Here is a 19938-nt window from a genome sequence, read left to right on the forward strand (position 1 = left end):
CCCTGTGACAGTCTCTCTGTGACAGTCTCTCTGTGACAGTCTCTCTGGACAGTCTCTCTGGACAGTCTCCCTTTGACAGTCTCTCTGGACAGTCTCTCTGTGACAGTCTCTCTGGACAGTCTCTCTGTGACAGTCTCTCTGGACAGTCTCTCTGTGACAGTCTCTCTGGACAGATGGGTTGCCTCCCTCAATGTTCCAACGTTACGGGTTTACACGTATGTAGAGGTTCAGCCGTCAGTTGGGACAGAGATGTGGAATTGTAAATGGGAAGCGGGTCGGCGGTGACGTCACTCCTGTATCCGCTTGTTGCCCTAGATAAACATGAGCACAACTCCCGCCCACATTTTAAGCTCCGCCTACCCAAACTTGTGATTCGTTGGGAGAGTCGTCTGTCTGTTTTCCCCTTTCTAAATGTCAGAGAGAATCTAATATTCTGCCCGGATCTTGTGCCGTTGCTCCAACGTTGCTCCAATGTCTGGTTCTCCGAGACTATTTCTGTGAGGGAGGATTTTGCCCTGTCTGCCAGTGATTTTCCACCTGGTGAGTCAGGGAGGACAGGTGACGTTCCAGACTGAGAAGGATAGGCTAGGTGTGAGCGTGTGCGTGTGTGGTGTGAGTTTGTGTCTGGGTGTGCGTGCGTGCGTGCATGGTGTGAGTGCGTGTGCATGTGTGTGTGTGTGTGTTTGTGTGTGTGTGTGTGTAGATCTCAGGAGAATGCGAAGAAGCAACTAGAAGCAACCTCTATCACTTCTTCCGTGTTGCCATAGAGACGGTGCCACTCACCGGGCCGGGACTATTTAAACAAGGTGTGTGTAGACTATTTAAACAAGGTGTGTGTGGACTATTTAAACAAGGTGTGTGTAGACTATTTAAACAAGGTGTGTGTAGACTATTTAAACAAGGTGTGTGTAGACTATTTAAACAAGGTGTGTGTAGACTATTTATACAAGGTGTGTGTATACTATTTAAACAAGGTGTGTGTAGACTATTTAAACAAGGTGTGTTTGCATTCCTAAGGTATCCCTCCTCTCTAGATGAGGGCTGATAAAGCTGACAGCTAATTGGATGAGAGGATGATTGACAGGGCAGTTATCTACCCTCTTTCTGTGTTCTACTGAGACCTCTAAATCAGAACACTGTAGATGAACAACCACTTAAAGGCCTATTCCATCACTTTGAAAACGGCACGTTTTCACAAAGTTTTGTAGAAAAAAAAACATTACGTTGAAAAGTTCTACCCGATGACATCATCAAAAGTTTAAACATTAAAAAAAAAAAAGTGATCTTCAAACACTATGAGATTCTCAGTGACGTTTGGAGCAAGAAAATCCCCTCCATTGGGCTCGAAACTAAATGCCGGTTTATAAAATCACAGTTTTTTACTTTAAACCTACCCTGTGATGTCACAAGGCCTTTTTAAAGGGCCTGTCTTCTAGTCTTTTTAACCACAGATCACAGAGACGCTGTGTTTTCACATACTGTATGTAGACGCTGGAGAAGTGCCCCTTTAAAGGCTTTAAGAAGCCTTCATAAAACCTTCATAAGACCTTCGTAGAATGAATTTCGTTTTTTTTCAAAGATGCTTCGTTAAACCTTTAAAGATCTAGTTCATTATGTAAATACTCTGTCTGAGTCATGTGTCTTTAACAAACTAGCAATCTGTTCCTTCGAGGTTCTGGCTCAAGACTTTAAAAAACCAACAGAGAGAAGAGAAGGAGTGGGTGACATCACGTGGGTTTAGATGCTGCATGAGAAGAGAGAGAGAGAAAGGGGGAAGTGAGAGAGAGGAAGAGAGAGAGAGAGAGAAGCGAGAAACAGAAAGAGAGTGAAGAGAGAAACAGATAGAGAGAGTGAAGAGAGAGAGAGAAGAAAGAAACAGAGAGAGATACAGTGTGGAGAGAAACAGAGAGAGAGAGAGTGAGACAGTGAAGAGATAAACAGAAAGAGTGAAGAGAGAAACAGATAGAGAGAGAGAGTGAAGAGAGAAACAGATAGAGAGACAGTGAAGAGAGAAACAGATAGAGCGAGAGAGTGAAGAGAGAAACAGATAGAGCGAGAGAGTGAAGAGAGAAACAGATAGAGAGAGAGAGTGAAGAGAGAAACAGATAGAGAGAGAGAGTGAAGAGAGAAACAGATAGAGAGACAGTAAAGAGAGAAACAGAGAGAGAGAACGAGGGAGGATGGATAGACCAGCTTGCACTCAGCAGCAGCCTACCCATCCTTCTTGTAGAATTCCAGCATCATGTTGTCAGTGGCAACGCTGAGTGGGCGTCTGCCATGGTCGTGCGGCAGCTTGCGTTCTGATTGGTCCATGTCTGGCGAAGGCATGGAGCTGTAGTTTGAGTTGTGGTTGGTGTGGACGGGACTGCCGTAGCAGCCTGTCAGATTAAACTCAATATCTATAGAAGAGGAAGAGAGAGGAACCAATTAGTTCAGGATCCTAAAGACAGTGTGTGTTGCAGGTATGTGTGTGTGTGTGTGTGTGTGTGTGTGTGTGTGTGTGTGTGTGTGTGTGTGTGTGTGTGTGTGTGTGTGTGTGTGTGTGTGTGTGAGCGTGTGTGCATGTGTGTATATGAGTGTGTGTGTGTGTTTAAAGGTATGTGTGCCTGCGTGTGTGTGTGTTTGCAGGTATGTATGTGTGTGTGTGTGCGTGCATGTGAGCGAGTGAGCGTGAGTGCGTGCATGTGTGAGTGTCTCACCTCCAGGGAAGAACCAGTCAGCGTGCTGTATGATGGGTTCTATGATCCCCACAATCTGAAGAGACACTGTGGTCATCATCTCTGTCACGTTCCTGGAAACAACACTCAGTCAGACAGGAAACTAATCACTATGTGAGGTACAACACCACTCAGTCAGACAGGAAACTAATCACTATGTGAGGTACAACACCACTCAGTCAGACAGGAAACTAATCACTATGTGAGGTACAACACCACTCAGTCAGACAGGAAACTAATCACTATGTGAGGTACAACACCACTCAGTCAGACAGGAAACTAATCACTATGTGAGGTACAACACCACTCAGTCAGACAGGAAACTAATCACTGAGACTCAGTCAGACAGGAAACTAATCACTATGTGAGGTACAACACCACTCAGTCAGACAGGAAACTAATCACTATGTGAGGTACAACACCACTCAGTCAGACAGGAAACTAATCACTATGTGAGGTACAACACCACTCAGTCAGACAGGAAACTAATCACTATGTGAGGTACAACACCACTCAGTCAGACAGGAAACTAATCACTATGTGAGGTACAACACCACTCAGTCAGACAGGAAACTAATCACTATGTGAGGTACAACACCACTCAGTCAGACAGGAAACTAATCACTATGTGAGGTACAACACCACTCAGTCAGACAGGAAACTAATCACTATGTGAGGTACAACACCACTCAGTCAGACAGGAAACTAATCACTATGTGAGGTACAACACCACTCAGTCAGACAGGAAACTAATCACTATGTGAGGTACAACACCACTCAGTCAGACAGGAAACTAATCACTATGTGAGGTACAACACCACTCAGTCAGACAGGAAACTAATCACTATGTGAGGTACAACACCACTCAGTCAGACAGGAAACTAATCACTATGTGAGGTACAACACCACTCAGTCAGACAGGAAACTAATCACTATGTGAGGTACAACACCACTCAGTCAGACAGGAAACTAATCACTATGTGAGGTACAACACCACTCAGTCAGACAGGAAACTAATCACTATGTGAGGTACAACACCACTCAGTCAGACAGGAAACTAATCACTATGTGAGGTACAACACCACTCAGTCAGACAGGAAACTAATCACTATGTGAGGTACAACACCACTCAGTCAGACAGGAAACTAATCACTATGTGAGGTACAACACCACTCAGTCAGACAGGAAACTAATCACTATGTGAGGTACAACACCACTCAGTCAGACAGGAAACTAATCACTATGTGAGGTACAACACCACTCAGTCAGACAGGAAACTAATCACTATGTGAGGTACAACACCACTCAGTCAGACAGGAAACTAATCACTGAGACTCAGTCAGACAGGAAACTAATCACTGAGACTATGTGAGGTACAACACCACTCAGTCAGACAGGAAACTAATCACTATGTGAGGTACAACACCACTCAGTCAGACAGGAAACTAATCACTATGTGAGGTACAACACCACTCAGTCAGACAGGAAACTAATCACTATGTGAGGTACAACACCACTCAGTCAGACAGGAAACTAATCACTATGTGAGGTACAACACCACTCAGTCAGACAGGAAACTAATCACTATGTGAGGTACAACACCACTCAGTCAGACAGGAAACTAATCACTGAGACTATGTGAGGTACAACACCACTCAGTCAGACAGGAAACTAATCACTATGTGAGGTACAACACCACTCAGTCAGACAGGAAACTAATCACTGAGACTCAGTCAGACAGGAAACTAATCACTGAAACTATGTGAGGTACAACACCACTCAGTCAGACAGGAAACTAATCACTATGTGAGGTACAACAACACTCAGTCAGACAGGAAACTAATCACTATGTGAGGTACAACAACACTCAGTCAGACAGGAAACTAATCACTATGTGAGGTACAACAACACTCAGTCAGACAGGAAACTAATCACTGAGACTCAGTCAGACAGGAAACGAATCACTGAGACTCAGTCAGACAGGAAACTAATCACTGAAACTATGTGAGGTACAACACCACTCAGTCAGACAGGAAACTAATCACTGAGACTATGGGAGGTACAACACCACTCAGTCAGACAGGAAACTAATCACTGAGACTATGGGAGGTACAACACCACTCAGTCAGACAGGAAACTAATCACTGAGACTCAGTCAGACAGGAAACTAATCACTGAGACTCAGTCAGACAGGAAACTAATCACTGAGACTCAGTCAGACAGGAAACTAATTACTGAGACTATGGGAGGTACACCACTCAGTCAGACAGGAAACTAATCACTGAGACTATGGGAGGTACACCACCACTCAGTCAGACAGGAAACTAATCACTGAGACTATGGGAGGTACAACAACACTCAGTCAGACAGGAAACTAATCACTGAGACTATGGGAGGTACACCACTCAGTCAGACAGGAAACTAATCACTGAGACTATGGGAGGTACACCACTCAGTCAGACAGGAAACTAATCACTGAGACTATGTGAGGTGCAACACCACTCAGTCAGTCAGGAAACTAATCACTGAGACTATGTGAGGTGCAACACCACTCAGTCAGACAGGAAACTAATCACTGAGACTATGGGAGGTACACCACCACTCAGTCAGACAGGAAACTAATCACTGAGACTATGGGAGGTACAACACCACTCAGTCAGACAGGAAACTAATCACTGAGACTATGGGAGGTACAACACCACTCAGTCAGACAGGAAACTAATCACTGAGACTCAGTCAGACAGGAAACTAATCACTGAGACTATGGGAGGTACAACAACACTCAGTCAGACAGGAAACTAATCACTGAGACTATGGGAGGTACAACACCACTCAGTCAGACAGGAAACTAATCACTGAGACTATGGGAGGTACAACACCACTCAGTCAGACAGGAAACTAATCACTGAAACTATGTGAGGTACAACACCACTCAGTCAGACAGGAAACTAATCACTGAGACTCAGTCAGACAGGAAACTAATCACTGAGACTCAGTCAGACAGGAAACTAATTACTGAGACTATGGGAGGTACACCACTCAGTCAGACAGGAAACTAATCACTGAGACTATGGGAGGTACACCACTCAGTCAGACAGGAAACTAATCACTGAGACTATGGGAGGTACACCACCACTCAGTCAGACAGGAAACTAATCACTGAGACTATGGGAGGTACACCACCACTCAGTCAGACAGGAAACTAATCACTGAGACTATGGGAGGTACAACAACACTCAGTCAGACAGGAAACTAATCACTGAGACTATGGGAGGTACACCACTCAGTCAGACAGGAAACTAATCACTGAGACTATGGGAGGTACACCACTCAGTCAGACAGGAAACTAATCACTGAGACTATGTGAGGTGCAACACCACTCAGTCAGACAGGAAACTAATCACTGAGACTATGTGAGGTGCAACACCACTCAGTCAGACAGGAAACTAATCACTGAGACTATGGGAGGTACACCACCACTCAGTCAGACAGGAAACTAATCACTGAGACTATGGGAGGTACAACACCACTCAGTCAGACAGGAAACTAATCACTGAGACTATGGGAGGTACAACACCACTCAGTCAGACAGGAAACTAATCACTGAGACTCAGTCAGACAGGAAACTAATCACTGAGACTATGGGAGGTACAACAACACTCAGTCAGACAGGAAACTAATCACTGAGACTATGGGAGGTACAACACCACTCAGTCAGACAGGAAACTAATCACTGAGACTATGGGAGGTACAACACCACTCAGTCAGACAGGAAACTAATCACTGAAACTATGTGAGGTACAACACCACTCAGTCAGACAGGAAACTAATCACTGAGACTCAGTCAGACAGGAAACTAATCATTATGTGAGGTACAACAACACTCAGTCAGACAGGAAACTTATCATTATGTGAGGTACAACAACACTCAGTCAGACAGGAAACTAATCATTATGTGAGGTACAACAACACTCAGTCAGACAGGAAACTAATTACTGAGACTATGGGAGGTACACCACTCAGTCAGACAGGAAACTAATCACTGAGACTATGGGAGGTACAACACCACTCAGTCAGACAGGAAACTAATCACTGAGACTATGGGAGGTACACCACTCAGTCAGACAGGAAACTAATCACTGAAACTATGGGAGGTACAACACCACTCAGTCAGACAGGAAACTAATCACTGAGACTATGGGAGGTACACCACTCAGTCAGATAGGAAACTAATCACTGAGACTCTGGGAGGTGCACTTGATTTAACTTGGGAGTTGGCACTTTTGGGACTATTCGATAGGTTACCAAGTAAAGTGAACCACATGCTTCAAAAGTATTTCAAGGTTCCCTCCGCAGACAGACCACTAAAATGTTGACTGATAAGGCAGTGTATTTTGAAGAGAGAGAGAGAGAGAGAGAGAGCGAGAGAGAGAGAGAGAGAGGGAGAGGGAGAGAGAAGGACAGGACACGTACCCACTCTCGTTGGAGTGAGTCCAGAGCAGGTTGGGACCCAGCACTATGGCCATGTTACCAGGAGTCATCTTGTTGGAGTCCTGATCATCTCCTAGCTTGGCTAGGAACTTGATTAAGTATCTGATAGGAAGAGGAGAAATACACACTCAATCAATCAGTGTATCAATCAATCACTCAATCAGTTAATCACCACATGCTTTACAGTAACCAGACCTGGAACCCTAAATACCAAGCAGCATCACAGTAACCAGACCTGGAACCCTAAATACCAAGCAGCATCACAGTAACCAGACCTGGAGCCCTTAAAGACCAAGCAGCATCACAGTAACCAGACCTGGAACCCTAAAGACCAAGCAGCATCACAGTAACCAGACCTGGAACCCTAAAGACCAAGCAGCATCACAGTAACCAGACCTGGAACCCTAAATACCAAGCAGCATCACAGTAACCAGACCTGGAACCCTAAATACCAAGCAGCATCACAGTAACCAGACCTGGAACCCTATAGTCCAAGCAGCATCACAGTAACCAGACCTGGAACCCTAAAGACCAAGCAGCATCACAGTAACCAGACCTGGAACCCTAAAGACCAAGCAGCATCACAGTAACCAGACCTGGAACCCTAAATACCAAGCAGCATCACAGTAACCAGACCTGGAACCCTAAATACCAAGCAGCATCACAGTAACCAGACCTGGAACCCTAAAGACCAAGCAGCATCACAGCAACCAGACCTGGAACCCTAAAACCAAGCAGCATCACAGTAACCAGACCTGGAACCCTAAATACCAAGCAGCATCACAGTAACCAGACCTGGAACCCTAAAGACCAAGCAGCATCACAGTAACCAGAACTGGAACCCTAAATACCAAGCAGCATCACAGTAACCAGACCTGGAACCCTAAAGACCAAGCAGCATCACAGTAACCAGACCTGGAACCCTAAATACCAAGCAGCATCACAGTAACCAGACCTGGAACCCTAAATACCAAGCAGCATCACAGTAACCAGACCTGGAACCCTAAAGACCAAGCAGCATCACAGTAACCAGACCTGGAACCTAAATACCAAGCAGCATCACAGTAACCAGACCTGGAACCCTAAATACCAAGCAGCATCACAGCAACCAGACCTGGAACCCTAAATACCAAGCAGCAGCGACAAGGGAAAACTCCCCAGAAGGAAGACACCTTGATATGTTCAAATCAGCGTGACTTAACATTATGGCCTATTTGTTCAGCTTTCAAACGATACTGTGGAATCACACACACACACACACACACACACACACACACACACACACACACACACACACACACACACACACACACACACACACACACACACACACACACACACACACACACACACACACACACACACACACACTCCCTGATGTTCTCTGTTGGTTATCAATATTTTATTGAACATTGTCACAGAGACTCAAGCCCTGATAGAAGGTCCAAGTCACAGGGACTCTAGCCCTGATAGAAGGTCCAAGTCACAGAGACTCTAGCCCTGATAGGAGGTCCAAGTCACAGGGACTCTAGCCCTGACAGGAGGTCCAAGTCACAGGGACTCTAGCCTTGATAGGAGGTTCAAGTCACAGGGACTCTAGCCCTGATAGGAGGTCCAATTCACAGGGACTTTAGCCCTGATAGGAGGTTCAAGTCACAGGGACTCTAGCCCTGGCAGGAGGTCCAAGTCACAGGGACTCTAGCCTTGATAGGAGGTTCAAGTCACAGGGACTCTAGCCCTGATAGGAGGTCCAATTCACAGGGACTTTAGCCTTGATAGGAGGTTCAAGTCACAGGGACTCTAGCCCTGATAGGAGGTCCAATTCACAGGGACTTTAGCCCTGATAGGAGGTTCTCACAGGGACTCTAGCCCTGATAGGAGGTCCAATTCACAGGGACTTTAGCCCTGATAGGAGGTTCAAGTCACAGGGACTCTAGCCCTGATAGGAGGTCCAATTCACAGGGACTCTAGCCCTGATAGGAGGTCCAATTCACAGGGACTTTAGCCTTGATAGGAGGTTCAAGTCACAGGGACTCTAGCCCTGATAGGAGGTCCAATTCACAGGGACTTTAGCCCTGATAGGAGGTTCAAGTCACAGGGACTCTAGCCCTGATAGGAGGTCCAATTCACAGGGACTTTAGCCCTGATAGGAGGTTCAAGTCACAGGGACTCTAGCCCTGATAGGAGGTCCAATTCACAGGGACTTTAGCCCTGATAGGAGGTCCAAGTCACAGGGACTCTAGCCCTGATAGGAGGTCCAATTCACAGGGACTTTAGCCCTGATAGGAGATCCAAGTCACAGAGACTCTAGCCCTGATAGGAGGTCCAAGTCACAGAGACTCTAGCCCTGATAGGAGGTCCAAGTCACAGGGACTCCAGCCCTGATATGAGGTCCAAGTCACAGGCTGTGTCTACACAGGCAACTCCATTCTCATCTCCACTAATTGTTCTTTTGACCAATCACATCAGATCTTTTCACATCAGATCTTTTTCAGAGCTTATCTGATTGGTCTAAAGACCAATTAGTGATATAAGACTGAGAACTTTAACACCCAGATAAAACACAATCTAAACTGGAGACCACCGATTCATCTCATAAACAACATTAGTAGGTTGAAGTTGTGTAACGCTCGTCGTTGGAATGAGAAGAGGAGGACCAATACGCAGCGTGGTAAGTGTCCATATTCAATTTAATAACTGAACACAAAGAATACAAAAATAACAATGTGAATGATACAAAACGAAAACGAAACAGTCCCGTATGGTGAAAACACAGACACAGGAAACAACCACCCACAAAACACAAAGGAAAACAGGCTACCTAAATATGGCTCCCAATCAGAGACAACTACTGACACCTGCCTCTGATTGAGAACCATACTAGGCCAAACGCATAGAAACAGACAACCTAGACATACAACATAGAATGCCCACCCACATCACACCCTGACCAAACAAAATTGCAATTCCCCCACTAATGGTTAAGGTTCAGAGTGGGCGAGGGGAAGCTGATCCTAGAGGAAACTTCAGCCTGGCAACAACCCAAACATATAAAACAGATCCTCACTGGAGGGTCCATGCCTACTGGCAGTAGGTCTACTGGCAGTAGGTCTATGTAGACTGTAGCGAGGGAGGGAGAGATGGGTACTGACTATGTAGACTGTAGAGAGGGAGGGAGAGATGGGTACTGACTATGTAGACTGTAGAGAGGGAGGGAGAGATGGGTACTGACTATGTAGACTGTAGAGAGGGAGGGAGAGATGGGTACTGACTATGTAGACTGTAGAGAGGGAGGGAGAGATGGGTACTGACCTGAAATTGTTGAAGTTGTCAGTTGGTAGTTTTTCACACGCCGCCAGCAGAGCTTGTAGTCTCTTGTCCATATCCTGAATACTGGATGGGGAAGAGAACAGTGAACAGGGCTCAGGGTGTGTGTAGTCCAGGAAGTGTTTTTCTCAGTGTAGTTTCCTACCAGGGGGACCAGCAGGCTACAGTGTATGATCATTGAGAGGCTGATTGGTGTCAGCTAACCATCTGAGGGACCGGTAAGCAACAACCCAGGGACCAGTGCCGAACCACGGGCCGGAGGTTGACAAACACTGTGTTAACAATGTCTATTATTATACACTGTCGGTTCTGTCGTTATGTTACAGTTTGTTCCCTTCTTTGTGGAGCTCTCCCTATAGAAATAGGAAAGTCATCTCCAGCTCTTCAATATGACTAAAAGGGATCTGTTATCTGTAGTAGAGATGCTGTGGTTATGAAGGGATCTGTTATCTGCAGTAAAGATGCTGTGGTTATGAAGGGATCTGTTATCTGTAGTAGAGATGCTGTGGTTATGAAGGGATCTGTTATCTGCAGTAGAGATGCTGAGGTTATGAAGGGATCTGTTATCTGTAGTAGAGATGCTGTGGTTATAAAGGGATCTGTTATCTGCTGTAGAGATGCTGTGGTTATGAAGGGATCTGTTATCTGTAGTAGAGATGCTGAGGTTATGAAGGGATCTGTTATCTGTAGTAGAGATGCTGAGGTTATGAAGGAATATGTTATCTGCAGTAGAGATGCTGTGGTTATGAAGGGATCTGTTATCTGTAGTGGAGATGCTGTGGTTATGAAGGGATCTGTTATCTGTATTAGAGATGCTGTGGTTATGAAGGAATATGTTATCTGCAGTAGAGATGCTGTGGTTATGAAGGGATCTGTTATCTGTAGTAGAGATGCTGAGGTTATGAAGGGATCTGTTATCTGCAGTAGAGATGCTGAGGTTATGAAGGGATCTGTTATCTGCTGTAGAGATGCTGTGGTTATGAAGGGATCTGTTATCTGCAGTAGAGATGCTGTGGTTAAGAAGGGATCTGTTATCTGTAGTAGAGATGCTGTGGTTATGAAGGGATCTGTTATCTGTAGTGGAGATGCTGTGGTTATGAAGGGATCTGTTATCTGCAGTAGAGATGCTGTGGTTATGAAGGGATCTGTTATCTGTAGTGGAGATGCTGTGGTTATGAAGGGATCTGTTATCTGCAGTAGAGATGCTGAGGTTATGAAGGGATCTGTTATCTGTAGTAGAGATGCTGAGGTTATGAACGGATCTGTTATCTGTAGTAGAGATGCTGTGGTTATGAAGGGATCTGTTATCTGTATTAGAGATGCTGTGGTTATGAAGGGATCTGTTATCTGCAGTAGAGATGCTGTGGTTATGAAGGGATCTGTTATCTGTAGTAGAGATGCTGTGGTTATGTAGGGATCTGTTGTCTGCAGTAGAGATGCTGTGGTTATGAAGGGATCTGTAGTAGAGATGCTGAGGTTATGAAGGGATCTGTTATCTGCAGTAGAGATGCTGTGGTTATGAAGGGATCTGTTATCTGTAGTAGAGATGCTGTGGTTATGAAGGGATCTGTTATCTGCAGTAGAGATGCTGTGGTTATGTAGGGATCTGTTATCTGTAGTAGAGATGCTGTGGTTATGAAGGGATCTGTTATCTGTAGTAGAGATGCTGTGGTTATGAAGGGATCTGTTATCTGCAGTAGAGATGGTGTGGTTATGAAGGGATCTGTTATCTGCAGTAGAGATGCTGTGGTTATGAAGGGATCTGTTATCTGCAGTAGAGATGCTGTGGTTATAAAGGGATCTGTTATCTGTAGTAGAGATGCTGTGGTTATAAAGGGATCTGTTATCTGTAGTAGAGATGCTGTGGTTATGAAGGGATCTGTTATCTGTAGTAGAGATGCTGTGGTTATGAAGGGATCTGTTATCTGCAGTAGAGATGCTGAAGTTATGAAGGGATCTGTTATCTGTAGTAGAGATGCTGAGGTTATGAAGGAATATGTTATCTGCAGTAGAGATGCTGTGGTTATGAAGGGATCTGTTATCTGCAGTAGAGATGCTGTGGTTATGAAGGGATCTGTTATCTGCAGTAGAGATGATGTGGTTATGAAGGGATCTGTTATCTGCAGTAGAGATGCTGTGGTTATGTAGGGATCTGTTATCTGTAGTAGAGATGCTGTGGTTATGAAGGGATCTGTTATCTGTAGTAGAGATGCTGTGGTTATGTAGGGATCTGTTATCTGTAGTAGAGATGCTGTGGTTATGAAGGGATCTGTTATCTGTAGTAGAGATGCTGAGGTTATGAAGGGATCTGTTATCTGTAGTAGAGATGCTGAGGTTATGAAGGAATATGTTATCTGCAGTAGAGATGCTGTGGTTATGAAGGGATCTGTTATCTGTAGTAGAGATGCTGTGGTTATGAAGGGATCTGTTGTCTGCAGTAGAGATGCTGTGGTTATGAAGGGATCTGTTATCTGCAGTAGAGATGCTGAGGTTATGAAGGAATATGTTATCTGTAGTAGAGATGCTGAGGTTATGAAGGGATCTGTTATCTGTAGTAGAGATGCTGTGGTTATGAAGGGATCTGTTATCTGCAGTAGAGATGCTGTGGTTATGAAGGGATCTGTTATCTGTAGTAGAGATGCTGAGGTTATGAAGGGATCTGTTATCTGCAGTAGAGATGCTGTGGTTATGAAGGGATCTGTTATCTGTAGTAGAGATGCTGAGGTTATGAAGGGATCTGTTATCTGCAGTAGATATGCTGTGGTTATAAAGGGATCTGTTATCTGCAGTAGAGATGCTGTGGTTATGAAGGGATCTGTTATCTGTAGTAGAGATGCTGTGGTTATGAAGGGATCTGTTATCTGCAGTAGAGATGCTGTGGTTATGAAGGGATCTGTTATCTGCAGTAGAGATGCTGTGGTTATGTAGGGATCTGTTATCTGCAGTAGAGATGCTGTGGTTATGAAGGGATCTGTAGTAGAGATGCTGTGGTTATGAAGGGATCTGTTATCTGTAGTAGAGATGCTGTGGTTATGAAGGGATCTGTAGTAGAGATGCTGTGGTTATGAAGGGATCTGTTATCTGTAGTAGAGATGCTGTGGTTATGAAGGGATCTGTTATCTGTATTAGAGATGCTGTGGTTATGAAGGGATCTGTTATCTGCAGTAGAGATGCTGTGGTTATGAAGGGATCTGTAGTAGAGATGCTGTGGTTATGAAGGGATCTGTTATCTGTAGTAGAGATGCTGTGGTTATGAAGGGATCTGTTATCTGCAGTAGAGATGCTGTGGTTATGAAGGGATCTGTTATCTGTAGTGGAGATGCTGTGGTTATGAAGGGATCTGTTATCTGTAGTGGAGATGCTGAGGTTATGAAGGGATCTGTTATCTGTAGTAGAGATGCTGTGGTTATGAAGGGATCTGTTATCTGTAGTAGAGATGCTGTGGTTATGAAGGGATCTGTTATCTGTAGTAGAGATGCTGTGGTTATGAAGGGATCTGTTATCTGTATTAGAGATGCTGTGGTTATGAAGGGATCTGTTATCTGTAGTAGAGATGCTGTGGTTATGAAGGGATCTGTTATCTGTAGTGGAGATGCTGTGGTTATGAAGGGATCTGTTATCTGTAGTAGAGATGCTGAGGTTATGAAGGGATCTGTTATCTGCAGTAGAGATGCTGTGGTTATGAAGGGATCTGTTATCTGTATTAGAGATGCTGTGGTTATGAAGGGATCTGTTATCTGTAGTAGAGATGCTGAGGTTATGAAGGGATCTGTTATCTGCAGTAGAGATGCTGTGGTTATGAAGGGATCTGTTATCTGTATTAGAGATGCTGTGGTTATGAAGGGATCTGTTATCTGTAGTAGAGATGCTGTGGTTATGAAGGGATCTGTTATCTGTAGTGGAGATGCTGTGGTTATGAAGGGATCTGTTATCTGCAGTAGAGATGCTGTGGTTATGAAGGGATCTGTAGTAGAGATGCTGTGGTTATGAAGGGATCTGTTATCTGCAGTAGAGATGCTGTGGTTATGTAGGGATCTGTTATCTGTAGTAGAGATGCTGTGGTTATGAAGGGATCTGTTATCTGTAGTAGAGATGCTGTGGTTATGAAGGGATCTGTTATCTGTAGTAGAGATGCTGTGGTTATGAAGGGATCTGTTATCTGCAGTAGAGATGCTGTGGTTATGAAGGGATCTGTTATCTGTATTAGAGATGCTGTGGTTATGAAGGGATCTGTTATCTGTATTAGAGATGCTGTGGTTATGAAGGGATCTGTTATCTGTATTAGAGATGCTGTGGTTATGAAGGGATCTGTTATCTGTAGTAGAGATGCTGTGGTTATGAAGGGATCTGTTATCTGCAGTAGAGATGCTGAGGTTACGAAGGGATCTGTTATCTGTAGTAGAGATGCTGTGGTTATGAAGGGATCTGTTATCTGTATTAGAGATGCTGTGGTTATGAAGGGATCTGTTATCTGTAGTGGAGATGCTGTGGTTATGAAGGGATCTGTTATCTGTAGTAGAGATGCTGAGGTTATGAAGGGATCTGTTATCTGTAGTAGAGATGCTGTGGTTATGAAGGGATCTGTTATCTGCAGTAGAGATGCTGAGGTTATGAAGGGATCTGTTATCTGTAGTAGAGATGCTGTGGTTATGAAGGGATCTGTTATCTGTAGTGGAGATGCTGTGGTTATGAAGGGATCTGTTATCTGTAGTAGAGATGCTGTGGTTATGAAGGGATCTGTTATCTGTAGTAGAGATGCTGTGGTTATGAAGGGATCTGTTATCTGTAGTAGAGATGCTGTGGTTATGAAGGGATCTGTTATCTGTAGTAGAGATGCTGTGGTTATGAAGGGATCTGTTATCTGTAGTGGAGATGCTGTGGTTATGAAGGGAATCTCTACTCACTTTGACGCCTGAATCCAGTCCTCGTAAAGTTCACTGGTCATCAGTGGCTCTGGAAGCTCACGGAGGTATGATTTCAGAGCCCCTGAGGAAGAGAGGGATGGAGAGACAAAGGGAGGGAGAGAGAGAGAGAGGCAGAGAGAGAGAGAATGGGATGGAGAGAGGGGGAGGGAGGGAGAGCGGGGTTGAGAGAGAGGAAGGGAGAGAGATGGGAAGAGAGAGAGAGGGGGGACAGCGGGATGGAGAAAGAGAGATGGAGAGAGAAAGGGAGGAAGAGGGATTGAGAGAGAGAGAGAGAGAGAGAGAGAGAGAGAGAGAGAGAGAGAGAGAGAGAGAGAGAGAGAGAGAGAGAGAAAGCAAGGAAGGGAGAAAGAGAGAGAGATAATTTCATTAGGCCTAGGGGAGGTGTGGTTTTCTCTATTCAGAATACTAATGAGAACACACACAACGCTGCCATCCTCCGATTACTCAAGGAAGTGGACAGCAACATTACAAGGAAGTGGACAGCAACATTACAAGGAAGTGGACAGCAACATTACAAGGAAGTGGACAGCAACATTACAAGGAAGTGGACAGCAACATTACAAGGAAGTGGACAGCAACATTACAAGGAAGTGGACAGCAACATTACAAGGAAGCCTTTAGGATAGAGAACGTCTAGGGAAAAACACAAGCAGATCACTGGGAAGATGTTAAGGGATGTGATCCTCTCACCCCACAGCTGAACTAAACTCCAGGGCCAAATTAAGTTTCACCGTTCAAGTGTTATTAGTCGTATGTACGGGATACACATGGTATACACCGTCCAATGAAATCCTTACTTGCAGGTTCCTTACTCGACAATGCAACAGCAATAAGAAATAACACATGATAAGAATACCAACATAAAGTAAATGGCTCAGTAGAATAGAAGAAACATTTTAGCATCAGTATAATACAGGAAGGCACGATTTATAGTCCAATATTATAGTCCAGTATGTTTGTGTGTGTGTGTGTGTGTGTGTGTGTGTGTGTGTGTGTGTGTGTGTGTGTGTGTGTGTGTGTGTGTGTGTGTGTGTGTGTGTGTGTGTCTGTAAATGTCTGTGAGTGTGTATGTGTGCTAATGTGCTGAGAATCATGTCCTGGATGGGTGGGAGCACGGTCCCAGTGATGTACTGGGTCTTGTGGTCATGGACGGAGCCGTTCCCGTACCGGGCGGAGCCGTTCCCGTACCGGGCGGAGCCGTTCCCGTACCGGGCGGAGCCGTTCCCGTACCGGGCGTAGCCGTTCCCGTACCAGGCGGAGCCGTTCCCGTACCAGGCGGAGCCGTTCCCGTACCAGGCGGAGCCGTTCCCGTACCAGGCCGTGATGCAGCCGGTCAGGACACTCTCCACGGTGCAGCAGTAGTATTTGGAGAGGACCCGGGGTGGCACGCCACATTTCTTCAGCCGCCTCAGGAAGTTAAGACACAGTTGCGCCCTCTTGACAAGGAGGGTGGTGCTGTTGGTCCATGTCAAGTCCTCTGTGATGTGGACACAGAGGAACTTAAACTGCTGACCCGCTCCACTGCAGTCCTGTCCATGTGGATCGGAGCATGTTCCCTCCTCTACTTCCTGAAGTCAACAATCAACTCATTGGTTTTGCTGATGTGGAGGGAGACGGTGTTCTCCTGCTACGATAATGTCAGTTCACTTAGCTCCTCCCTATTGGCTGACTTATCGTCGTTGGTTATCAGGCCTACAGCCGTTGTGCCGTCAGCAAACCTGATGACGGAGTTGGTGTCTTGCAAAGCCACGCGGTCGTGGGTGAACAGGAAGTACAGCAGAGGACTGAGGACGCTCTGAGCTTGGTGTCGAGCCTGGAGAGAACTATGGTGTTGAATGCTGAACTGTAGTCAATGAACAGCGTTCTCACACAGGTGTTCCTCTTGTCCAGATGTGTTACGGCCCCGTGAATAGTGACGGAAATGGCATCTTCCTTGGTTCTGTTGGAGCGGTAAGCAAATGGGACTGGGTCCAGTGTGCCTGGCCTTCATGTGGGCCATGACCAGCCTCTCAAAGCACTTCATGATGACCGGCCCCTATTCCCTATGTAGTGCACTACTTTTGACCAGGGCCCCTATTCCCTATATAGTGCACTACTTTTGACCAGAACCATATGGGTCCTGGTCAACAGTAGTGCACTAAATAGAGAATATGATGTCAGTTGGGACGCACACCGGCTCACTACTGGAGGAGGAGGATGGTAGGAAATAGGCAACAAGGAACTAGGCAACAAGGTGTGAATGAAATAGGCAACAAGGTGTGAAAGACAACAGTCTTCCACAAACACAAGAAGCCTTGATTGTTTTGACCTAACGTTGATGTATGTATTTCTGGAGGCATGAATCTCCTGAAAGCAGAGTTATATCTAATGGTTATATATAGACAATGGAGCTAGCTAAAGGCTCGTTGTTATGGAGACCAGAGCCTGAGCCAGAGAGTGAGAGGTAAGAGGCGTGTGGGGGTGTAAATTAATCTGCGATGGTGTATGCATGTGCATGTGTGTGTTAGACCTGGGTTCAAATACCTGTGTATTTGAGTATCTATACTGAACAAAAATATAAACGCAACCTGCAAAAATTTCAAAGATTTTACTGAGTTACAGTTCATATAAGGAAATCAGTCAATTGAAATGAATTCATTAGGCCCTAATCTATGGATGTTGGTCACAGATACATTACTAAACAAGTAGGAGCGTGAATCAGAAAACCAGTCATCAGGTGTGACCACCATTTGCCTCATGCAGCGCGACACATCTCCTTCGCATAGAGTTGATCAGGCTGTTGATTGTGGCCTGTGGAATGTTGTCCCACTCTTCTTTAATGGCTGTGTGAAGTTGCTGGATATTGGCGGGAACTGGAACACGCTGTTGTACATGTCGATCCAGAGCATCCCAAACATGCTCAATGGGTAACATGTTTGGTGAGTAATAAGGCCATGAAAGAACTGGGACATTTTCAGAATTGTGTACAGATCCTTGTGACATGGGCTGTGCATTATCATGCTGAAACATGAGGTGATGGTGGTTGGATGAATTGCAAGACAATGGGTCTCAGGATCTCGTCACGGTATCGCTGTGCATTCAAATTGCCATGGATAAAATGCAAATGTGTTCGTTGTCCGTAGCTTATGCCTGACCATACCATAACCCCCCCCCCCCTGTTCACAACTGACATCAGCAAACTGCTCGCCCACATGATGTTCTGCGGTTGTGAAACCGGCTGGACGTATTGCCAAATTCTCTAAAACGCAGTTGGAGGCGGCTTATGATAGAGAAACTAACATTCAATTCTCTTGCAACAGCTCTGGTGGACATTCCTGCAGTTAGCATGCCAATTGCACACTCACTCAAAATCTGAGACATCTGTGGCATTGTGTTGTGTGACAAAACTACACATTTTAGAGTGGCCTTGTATTGTTCCCAGCACGAGGTGCAGCTGTGTAATGATCATGCCGTTTAATCACCTTCTGATATGCCACACCTGTCAGGTGGATGGATTATCTTGGCAAAAGGAGAAATGCTCACTAACAGGGATTTAAACACATTTGAGCACAACATTTGAGAGAAATAATATTTTTGTGCGTATGGAATATTTCTGGGATCTTTTATTTCATCTCATGAAACATGGGACCAACACTTTACATGTTGCATTTATATTGTTGTTCAGTGTAGTATTTAAAATACTTTTTAGAATTTTGAGTATTTTAATGGTTATTTGAAAAAACAAAATAGTCTACGAAATTATATTTGAGGTTATTTCGAAATACTTATTTCAAATACTATTTACAAATACCGGGGTTAAATGCATGGGAGTGTATTTGAGTCAGTGTATTTGAGTGTTTTCAAATACTGTGTGTGGGTGTGTGTGTCTATATGTGTGTGTGTGGGTGTGTAAGGTAACCTGCGATGGCGTGAGGGTCAGCTGAATACTCCTGTACGTCCATCACACCACAGTCCAGGGAGGCCTTCAGCTTCTTCAGCTTGGAGGCCGAGGGAGCCACTCTGAACAGACCCTACACACACAGGGAGTCAGGAAGACAGGGAGTCAGGAAGACAGGAAGACAGGGAGTCAGGAAGACAGGAAGACAGGGAGTCAGGAAGACAGGGAGTCAGGAAGACAGGGAGTCAGGAAGACAGGGAGTCAGGAAGACAGGAAGACAGGAAGTCAGGAAGACAGGGAGTCAGGAAGACAGGGAGTCAGGAAGACAGGAAGACATGGAGTCAGGAAGACAGGAAGACAGGGAGTCAGGAAGACAGGGAGTCAGGAAGACAGGGAGTCAGGAAGACAGGAAGTCAGGAAGACAGGGAGTCAGGAAGACATGGAGTCAGGAAGACAGGAAGACAGGGAGTCAGGAAGACAGGAAGACAGGGAGTCAGGAAGACAGGGAGTCAGGAAGACAGGGAGTCAGGAAGACAGGAAGACAGGGAGTCAGGAAGAGAGGGAGTCAGGAAGACAGGGAGTCAGAGCAGGGTCATCATAG

General features: G+C 45.2%; 1 protein-coding gene across 4 annotated transcripts in view; it reads right to left on the reverse strand.

The window, feature by feature from the left end:
• LOC129833156 (rho GTPase-activating protein 44-like) overlaps positions 1-19938 on the reverse strand; it is a 108178-nt gene that overhangs the window by 23717 nt on the left and 64523 nt on the right. For all 4 annotated transcript variants that reach the window (XR_008756047.1, XM_055897513.1, XM_055897504.1 and 1 more), the window contains 6 exons: positions 19359-19470; positions 15440-15521; positions 10521-10601; positions 7191-7310; positions 2700-2791; positions 2216-2399 (listed from right to left, as the gene is read on the reverse strand). Coding sequence is in view for 3 of the 4 variants with exons in the window: in XM_055897513.1 (XP_055753488.1) it covers positions 2216-2399; positions 2700-2791; positions 7191-7310; positions 10521-10601; positions 15440-15521; positions 19359-19470 (671 nt within the window). In the remaining variant the exon portion in view is untranslated. The remainder of the gene's footprint in view (positions 1-2215; positions 2400-2699; positions 2792-7190; positions 7311-10520; positions 10602-15439; positions 15522-19358; positions 19471-19938) is intronic.

Source organism: Salvelinus fontinalis, chromosome 2 (assembly GCF_029448725.1).
Source record: "Salvelinus fontinalis isolate EN_2023a chromosome 2, ASM2944872v1, whole genome shotgun sequence".
Taxonomy (NCBI): Eukaryota; Metazoa; Chordata; class Actinopteri; order Salmoniformes; family Salmonidae; genus Salvelinus; species Salvelinus fontinalis.